General features: G+C 50.0%; 1 protein-coding gene across 2 annotated transcripts; it reads right to left on the reverse strand.

Moving 5' to 3' along the window:
• Positions 1 to 201: 201 nt before the first annotated feature.
• LOC109787036 (peroxidase 4) lies at positions 202 to 9,064 on the reverse strand. Of its 2 annotated transcripts, none has more exons than XM_020345595.4 (7): positions 8,592 to 9,064; positions 7,872 to 8,049; positions 7,376 to 7,516; positions 4,253 to 4,373; positions 3,505 to 3,598; positions 1,267 to 1,577; positions 202 to 1,175 (listed from the first exon to the last, which is right to left on the reverse strand). In XM_020345595.4, exons 1-7 carry the CDS (start codon positions 8,971 to 8,973, stop codon positions 435 to 437), a joined length of 1,968 nt encoding a protein of 655 aa, XP_020201184.1. In that variant the 5' UTR covers positions 8,974 to 9,064; the 3' UTR covers positions 202 to 434. The 2 variants fall into 2 exon arrangements, with proteins under 2 accessions (XP_020201184.1, XP_045088855.1); XM_045232920.2 differs by having other exon boundaries at positions 7,872 to 7,991; positions 8,592 to 8,869.
• Positions 9,065 to 9,545: the final 481 nt, after the last annotated feature.

Genomic DNA, 9,545 nt, shown 5'->3' on the forward strand with positions numbered 1-9,545 from the left:
AAGGGTGTGGCTAGGTCTCAGTCGACTGAGACTTAACCAAGTCCCAGTCAAGTGATATAGTATGTAAAAAGAAAAAAACTGAAAAGAATTTTTTTTTGTACGAATCTTCATGCAAAATCAAAGGAAGATAGTATCAACTGAGACATAACAAAGTCTTAGTCGACTGAGACTTAGCAAAACTGATTTCGAAAAGAAAAAAAAAACAGTTGAAAAAGGTTATCATTCATCGGCTCCAACCAATGGGAGGCAAAAGTATGTCTGACACATGCCATGACTTTACACCACAAACAAGTATAAGTATATAGGTAGTTTAAAAAAGATTAACCAAAACAAGTATGAATTAAACCAAAAAAGGCAAGCAACATTTCGCTCCTGAACCAACAAATTAACCGAGATGCGCATGCTGTTTCGCCGACGTATATAATGTGGATCGATCAGTAGTTGACGGCGGAGCACTTGGATCGGACCTCGCCCTCGCTGCCGGTGAGGACCTGCACGTTGCCGAGCCAGCGCATGGACTCGGCGAACTGGCGCTTGAATTCCTCGGGCTCTCTGGCCATTTCCTGGACGAAGCTCCTGGTCCGGGAGTCATGGAGCATCTTCTGGTCCGTCTCCAGGAGTCCCATCCTGCGCTCCAGGTTCTTGTAGTACCCGTTATCGAACGCCGTGGGCGTGACGCCGTCGAGCTCCACTCGCTCGTGCTCCGCGTCGCCGCGGCGGCACTTGCGCCTCAGGAAGTCGCCGTACTTGCCGTCCAGCGTCTCCGGCTTGTTCTTGCAGAGACGCGGCTTCACGGCGGCACAGCTGGCCTTGCCGATGGTGTGCGCGCCGGAGAGGACGACGAGGTCGCGGACGTTTAGGCCCTTGGACTCGAAGAAGGCGACGAGGTCTGTGACGCTCTCGCGGCCCATGGGCACGTACTTGTCGGCGGCCTCTTTGCGGGACTGGCGGCCGTCCTTCCGGCCGTAGACGAGCGGCCAGTAGCTCACTCCCACCTCCCTGCTGGCGTCGCGGGTGGCGGCGGTGAGGATGTCGGCGCAGGAGACGGTCTTGGGGCACTTGGCCTCCAGCTCCGTCTTGATGGCCTCGATGAGCTCGAAGCCCCGGAGCGTCTTGCTCGCCGCGGCGTACTTCTCGCTCCCCGGCGCGTCTATCAGGATCGACGCGTCGCACCCCTGATTATCGAACAAATTAATCAGAACAGTGCAGATTGATGATCTGTGGAGAGAAATGAATCGTATGATAATTCTTGCATGCATTGCATACCCCGACGGCAAAGTCGTGGAAGAAGAGGCGGATGAGGCCCGCGGCGATGGTGTAGTCTGCGGCGAAGGCCTTCTTGACGGCCCTCTGGACGATGCCCTCCATGTCGGGGCACGACTCGCCGTAGTATCCGGCGGCGAGGCCGTCCGCGGGCTTCCTGTAGGCCGGCGGCTGGTAGTCTTGCGGCTGGCTGTAGCCGTCCGCCATCGCCATGGGGGCGAGGATAAGCACTGAGACGGCGAGGAAGGAGAGAAGCGACAACGCCGTCCTCATCGTGCTCGTCGGAGAAATGAAGTGTCGAGAGATGGATTGACCTGAGGTTGGTTCCAGTGCTGGTTATATAGTTTTGCGCGGGAGCTGGTTTGATTACTTTCGTCCTACACGCTAGCACGTTGCTTGAGACGACGTGAGGAGCAATACATGAAGGAGATTGTAAATGGGTTGCACGTAGGGAAAGGAGATGACTAATCAGGTCAGCGTGTGCTAATCATCAAATAATTGCACTCGTACATGTATATAATCAGCAAAGAGACTAGGTATACTCCAATGTCTGAAATAAGTAAACAAATCAGGTCTAGTTGTATAACAAAAGGAAAAGAGAATTTTGCCTGAGCTACATGTAGGGGATTATGCAAGCATGCGAAACGGAAGCAGTTACTGACGACTGAAATCTTTTCAGGCGCCCGGTATTTGGCAAACATGCAAAAACATCGACATGACAGGCGAAAGTCAAAGTATTTGTATAGCCACAACAACATAGTTTCCAATTAGATCTTGCAAATATATATGCACAAAATAATGCAGCCTGCCTTTCAGTGTCGGTGTCACATGGAGAGATGTCCGTCGGTGTTGGAGAAAACTCCACTCTGTTTGATCGTCCAACAAACAAATCCGATTAAGCTATTCTAGGATTCAGGAGTACACGTTGTAAAACTCCAATACTGGGTTAAATCTACAGTTTGGTATTCGGAGGAAATCTCTTCTGTGACAACAGATAATGCCCCGATAAAAAGATTGGGGAAATTTTCTCACAAGGTTATCACTGAATTGCCGCAAGACTTGCAGCTAGCAAATCGTTCCATGCATCGGTTGGTCCTGGTAAACACCAATGCATGCAATCGTCGTGCTTCTTTCCTCCGGTTGTCGCCGGATGAGCATCAGCTCTGAATTCGCTCATGTGGGTGACGTTCAAAACTCTGAAGGTAGTAGACTGCTCCAGAGCCTTCATCAAGTGCTGGTTTACCAAGCGTACTTCTATGTTTGTGCCGTTGTTGTCCAAGGAGAAAAATTCTTTGACCTAGACCAGTTTTGCTCAACATATTAATCTCAAAACTCCAAGCTCCAAACAATCACCAACCTTCTACAACCCAATATTTGGTATTTAGACCAAAGGGGAAAACATAATATTGCAGCAACACTGAAATATAAACACATTCAGTAACTATCAAGAGATTGATTGCATGTTCAGCAGGAAAGTGTTATTCCAACAGGGGTAAATAAATATGTCTGCCAGATACTGCACATTTTCTTGGGGGGGGGGGGGGGGGGGGGGGGTGATAACTGTGCATTTGCAAATGCTATGCTATATTGGAATCCATGCAAGGCATTGATGATCACAGAGGAGATATGTTGACAAGTGCAACTCTTTAGTCAAGCCGTTTGCACTTCAGATGGCAGACTTGAAAGTGTTTGTTTTTCTGTTAGGGGAAAAAAATTACAAAGCAGGTTTTTTTTCTGTTAAAACATGAAAGTGATTGAAAAGCGATTGGAGTACTTCATGGAAAGGATCAATGTCAGGCAACCAGAGGAATCAAATTCATGTTTCTTTATTTTGGGGTGAAACAAACAGCACTCTTGTTCAGAAACACAAATCACATGTGTGTGATAGCTTATGGCCTTACAACTACTTTAAAAACCTAACGCATAGACATGCATATGCTTTTGGCAAACAAGACTACGGTGCAGTCCTAGTATCCCCTTGTTAGAACATCTGTTTCACTCCATATTACAACTGTGAGTTCTGATATAAACAACTTCTGTCATTTATCACATTAAGACTACCTACCAACAATTGAACATACTAAAAAGAGTATAACAATAATATGTATGATTTTGAAAGAAAAAAGGAGAAGAAAATGGAAGCATGCAGCAGAAGATGAAAAAGCGCAATCCAAGTATCAACATACTGTTGTTTCGATACCTCTTCAGAGGACAAGGGTTGGTCACGTTGACAAGACCCACCTTCATTCCAATCACCACCTTCAAAATGTCTAGGAGATTGGGTGCTGAAGAATTTCAATCCATTGGGTCTCATTGCTTTGTTCACAAATGTTATCTGATGAAAAAGAAATATTCATAGTGTTAGAGTGAAAATTGAATATCATGATGATATTAACAGCAAAGTAGATATTTTTCTTCTTTGCTAGAGTTTAGGGGATATTTAGACAACTCATTTAGACATAATGCAGTGTGAAAATATTCAAGTCAAAATCAACCCAATTTTTTTATTGAGAAAACACAAAAAGCTTTGCGTCTCTTATAGACTATTTCAATGAGTGAAATGATCAAGAATGGCCCACCGCTTCATTGGTCTAACCGCCGGTTTAATGCGTAAAAAATCACATTTAATTGATTCTCAAGTCAGTTTGGAGAAAGCTTTGACTTCATATATACTTGGAAACACATCATAGCAGTTATACATGGTGACTTTGTGACAAAAGGAATGCAGCCCATCAGGTACTGGGCATCCCATGCCTGCGCGAATGGTGGTGAGAGGTCCTAAGTTTGATCCCTTGCCTGCTGCTCATATACGATGATCTTTTCATGGTTGTTATCGGCAAAATGCTCTTTTAAGGTTTAAGCGAACCCGAACAGACGAGGGCATAACTTCGGGTATATCCGGTTGGACAGACAGTCTGATTCAACATTATCAGGCAAGGAACAGTAAACAAGAATTTTCAGAAAACTCAAGAGACGGCCACAGGCGTACCATGTGTTTAAGAGTCAAATCCAGTCCTTGAGGTGGCAGTAAAGGAGGTATAATCGGCTTCCCTTTCTCAAAGAAGAGCATCGGTGACTGTATTGGATCAAACTTTGAAGAGGACCACCACCTGTATAAAGCAGAGGGGGATGAGCCCAGTAATACAAAATACGAATGCACACAAAAAACAAGTTTCAGGAAATAGCTTGGTTATCTTGCCCTTTATATGTGCTAGAGTGGTCATAGATTTGTCTAGCTCAGCGCATAAAAATAGTTAGCAAAAGAAGCCAGGAAGTATAGCATATCTAATAACAATAATCAGATAACACCGCATATCCTTTTCCATAACTACCTGTTATGGCTGGCTTAGCTAGGCCCACCGGGCAATCTTAGCCCACAAGTTATCTTAGGTTAATTCTTATGCAAGTTATCTTAGGTTAATTCTTATGCAAGTTATCTAGGTTATAAATATAGGCTGTAAGACTCTTTTTGGAATTAAGCAATAAGAATATTATTATCCCTATTGCCCGGCTCCCAGGGGAGCCGGAACCCTAGCCGCCTCTAACCCTAGCCGCTGCCGCCATCCTCCTCCTACGCGACGGCGCCCAGCCGCCGGCGCGCCCGCTCATCGCCGCGCCCTCCTCCATCCTTCCCCTACAACCTACGGAGCAGGTCCGGTAGGATCCCTGGTTCTACCAATTTGGTATCCAGAGATTCGGGTTCGATCATGTCGTCATCAACACCCACGCCGCCGCTGCCCATCATCACCACCGCCCCGATGACCACTGTTGGGTCCCCAACGCCGCCGGCCCCGATCACCTCCGCGCCGCCGGCCCCCGTCACTTCCGCGCCGCCAACAACCTCCGTCTTCACGCCGGAGGAGATGACCAGCACTCTGCGGGACCTCGTGACGGCCGTCCAGGGCATCTCCCTGTACTTGGCCGGTCTGCACACCACCCCGCCGGCTGCGCCTCCCGCCTACAGCCACCCGGCGACGCACTGGCGATCCAGAACGCGTCGGGCCCGAGCGGGACGCCCCTGCTGCCGTTCCAGGCGGACTACACCGGCGGGCCCCCGCCGCTGCTGCACCTGCCCTGGTACTCGGTACCCGCGGCGATCGCCGGGGCCCATCCGTCGCTCCAGCCGCCGCCTGCCCCAGCGCCGTCCTGGCCGCAGTGGCCCGCGCCGGTTCTCGCGGCGCCACCCGTGCCTCCCGCGCCCGCCCCAGCGCAGCAGTGGCCGTACTGGCCCGCGTCGGCCCCAGCCGCGCCAACCGCGCCGGTCCAGCTTCCACCGCCGCCACCCAGCTCCGGACTGGGTCAGTCCACACCGGGAGGCCTCCCAATCCAGCAGGTCCGGTTTCCGCCGTCACCATCCCCGATCCCGGGACGTCGCCACCGCCAGTTTACACGAAGGCCGGGGACCCATCGGTACCCACGCTGCAGTCTGGGGCCTCGTCCGGCTCCGCGGGGGCCTACGACGGCCTCCCCACCGTTGACCGGGCGGCGTCATCATCCCTGCTCCGCACCGCCGAGCCGGTCGGCCATGGCGCGCCAACTCAAGACGCCGCCACAGTTCGCCAAGATCGACTTCGCCACTTATGACGGCACGGAGGACCCGCTTAACTGGCTCAACCAGTGTGAGCAGTTTTTCCGTGGCCAGCGCACGCTCGCGTCGGAGCGCACTTGGCTGGCATCCTACCACCTCCGCGGCACAGCACAGACCTGGTACTACGCCCTCGAGCAGGACGAGGGCCGCATGCCCCCTTGGGAGCGCTTCCGCGAGCTCTGCCTCCTTCGCTTTGGGCCTCCGGTTCGCGGGAGCCGCCTGGCGGAGCTCGGCTGCCTTCCCTTCACCTCCACGGTGCATGACTTCGCCGACCGTTTCCAGACCCTGGCATGCCATGCATCGGGCGTGACGGCGCAGCAGCGGGCCGACCTCTTTGTCGGTGGACTTCCGGATCACATCCGTGTGAACGTGGAGCTTCGGGGACCCCAGGATCTCCAGTCGGCCATGTACTACGCCCGCGCGTTCGAGCGCCGCGCGGTGGCCATCCGGCAGGAATCACCGTCCCGGACCGTTGGGTCGCTACCTGGGCCGGATTCCGCGCAGGGTCGGCCTGCGCAGGCTTCTGCGGCACCCCTCGCCGCGACCGCGGCGCGCCCGTTCCGCCGGCTCACCTCAGCCGAGCTACTCGAGCGTCGCCGCCAAGGGTTGTGCTTCAACTGCGACGAGCCCTACACGCCCGGCCATGCCTGCCCGCGACTCTTCTACCTGGAGGTTGCAGACTACATTCCGGAGGACGCCGTCGCCGCCGACCTGGCCGCCCCAGCTGTCGAGAAGGTGTTTGACGCTGGTTGATCGCCTCGAGGAGTTCCGCAAGCGCTTCCCCACCTTACAGCTCGAGGACGAGCTGTTTGTGCAGGCGGGGAGAAGTGTTATGGCCGGTTTAGCTAGGCCCACCGGGCAATCTTAGCCCACAAGTTATCTTAGGTTAATTCTTATGCAAGTTATCTTAGGTTAATTCTTATGCAAGTTATCTAGGTTATAAATATAGGCTGTAAGACTCTTTTCGGAATTAAGCAATAAGAATATTATTATCCCTATTGCCCGGCTCCCAGAGGAGCCGGAACCCTAGCCGCCTCTAACCCTAGCCGCCGCCGCCATCCTCCTCCTACGCGACGGCGCCTAGCCGCCGGTGCGCCCGCTCATCGCCGCGCCCTCCTCCATCCTTCCCCTACAACCTACGGAGCAGGTCCGGTAGGATCCCTGGTTCTACCACTACCATCAATAGGTTAATCAAAATACTTCAATAGCACCAATCAGATAATGAAAGCAATCTATCAAAACAATCATTTCTTTCTGATGTTGTGTGCCTTGGTAAAGCAACACATATTGCGAATGATACCTTCTAGACATCTAGTTGAGTGCACTGAGGCCGAGGAAGAGGCACATTACAAAACAACAATAAATGGAAGAGTAACAACACAGTATTGAGCTATTAACTGATTACTCAGAGGGTTTAAATATTAGGATTCAGGATCACCAATTATTAAGGGGAAGCTAACATTGGACAACTGATCAACTGTTCATTTAAAGCTTATATGCCCCAAGAATTGTGATGTCACATACCAATGTCCTGTATTGAAAATAAGAATATCATGGAAGCTTGGTGCCTCTGCCCATGTTTGGTCGGCAATATCAACATCAATCCTGTGGCCTTGCTTGTATCCAAGAGATTCTAGGGGACCTCCGTTTGGACTGGCTGACCAGCTACAGAACCAACAATATGGTTTTGATCAATGATAACCAAATAGATGAGTTACAGCATCATCCATGAAAAGATCTATGAGTCACCCTCTAATGCACAGAAAAAGGTTAGGGAAACAGTAGACTGTCTAAAATATTAGGCAAACAAAACAATTTAATAGCAACCTTAATTTCTTCAAAATCAAGTACCAAGAATGGTCTACTGGAAGCATTGCAATACTACCAAATTAGAACTAGAGTCCAAAACAGCAACGACCCACGTTTCGGATATATAATTCTTACACAACTCATAACAATAGAAGTTACACCCATCTCCGAAGAACTAAATTTTGGTACCAATACAAATGGCACTCCTTACCTGCCATAGCGTACCAAAAGATTAGTTCGGTGGTATGCGAGGGTGAGGTTGTAGCGTAGGAATGTGAAACCTCGGTCTGCCCCTGCTGGACGCCACTTGCGAACCTCTCCGTTCACTCCCCTGAGCATGCAGATCAATGAGACAAACATGTTTCGGTTCAAAGAATCACCCACAAATCCTACAACAAAGCATTGTTAAAACATCAATGTGTGATAGCATATTCAAGGGGTCACTGAAATGACTGAATACACTATACGTAGACAAACAGATAAATCTGAACCAAGAAGCTGCATCACTTAAGGTATGCATTGACCCAATTTCCTCTTATACCATTATGACCATTATGCAGCAAGAATCATAATAACTGACCATGCCCCAACATGACCACACTACAAGATGACATTCGCACAGCTACATATGTAAATTTCAACACATTCAACAGTACAGGAAACCAATCACATATCTATCCGCATACCATACTACTACCTTGCTTAGTAGACCAAGCAAGGCCTCGAGACGTTTCTTGAATGCCGATCTATGACAATGGGCAGTAAGCACCGCAAGTATTACCACGTTCTATACAGAGGATTTTTTTCAAAGACGCCAAAAACTCCAACTCTACAAGGAGGCCACACCAAAAAGGCTTCACTCTGCAGACGGAGTCACATCTCAACTCTCAAGCACTAGCTACCAAACACAGCGAAATGGGTGAGTACGAACCAATGTTGGTGTTCCTGTGACGCTCTAAGAACCGGAGCGGGTCGAGTCTGGGGAGTAGCTCGCACCCGGCGGGCTTCCATCGCCAGCGGAGGAGGGCGCAGCCGTTGCGCTTGCCGTTGGCGATGCAGTTCCACCCCTTGAAGATCTCCTTGCACGTGTGGTCGTACCGGAGGTGGGACTCGGCGGAGGAGTCGGGCACCCATCCGCCGGCAGCGTAGTCGCAGATCTGTTGGGACCTGAGAGCTGCGTCGCGGAGCGCGGGGATGGATCGAGATGGGAAGATCAGGATTAGGGTCAATAGAATAAGGGGGAGGACCAACACGAGAGGGAGGAAGACTTTGCGCCGCCGCAGGCCGGCGGCCGGGCTCCTCGCCGGCGGCATGGGAGACCCGGCGAGGCGAACGGGATCGAGTTTTGCTTGGGCTTAAAAAAACAGTGGGCCTGAAGAAACTAGTCTCAGCCGACGGCGGCGGCGAGTTTGGACTCGGCTAGGCGTCACTTCGGCCCGAGAGTAAGGCACAATAGCTTAATTGGGCCGAGCCTTTCCCAGAACATAGAACATAGAAAAACCCTATTTGACGCTCTCTGCCTCAAAATTATCGGGCGCAAGTAAATGGGCCAACACACATTACCACAGCGAGCCAGACGATTTCAGAAACCTTCCAGAAGGTTCAACCGGTTCTTTTGTTTCTTTTACAGGTTTTCCGGGGTTTTTTATTTTTTTCTTTTTCTTTTCTTATTTTTTTTGTTTGTTTTCTTTTTTAAGTTTTCCCTTTTGTGTTTCTTCTTTTTCTTTTTAGTTTGTTTTTTATTTATTTTTCCTTTTTCCTTTTTTTCCTTTTTTTCTTCTTTTTCTTTTTCAAAAAGGCATAGTGCTTTCATAAAATGTTCGTGCTTTTAAAAAAATTTGAGAAATATCAAAAAGCATTTGTGTTTCAAATTATGTTCGTAAAT

This window comes from Aegilops tauschii, chromosome 2 (assembly GCF_002575655.3).
Source record: "Aegilops tauschii subsp. strangulata cultivar AL8/78 chromosome 2, Aet v6.0, whole genome shotgun sequence".
In the NCBI taxonomy this organism is placed as follows: domain Eukaryota; kingdom Viridiplantae; phylum Streptophyta; class Magnoliopsida; order Poales; family Poaceae; genus Aegilops; species Aegilops tauschii.

Coding starts and splice junctions, on each gene's coding strand:
- LOC109787036 (XM_020345595.4), bottom strand. CDS start 8,973: ATGCCGCCGGCGAGGAGCCCGGCCGCCGGCCTGCGGCGGCGCAAAGTC. Junction 8,050..8,591: donor TCACAGGAACACCAACATTG/GTTCGTACTCAC, acceptor GCTTTGTTGTAG/GATTTGTGGGTGATTCTTTG. Junction 1,176..1,266: donor TCCACGACTTTGCCGTCGGG/GTATGCAATGCA, acceptor TTCGATAATCAG/GGGTGCGACGCGTCGATCCT.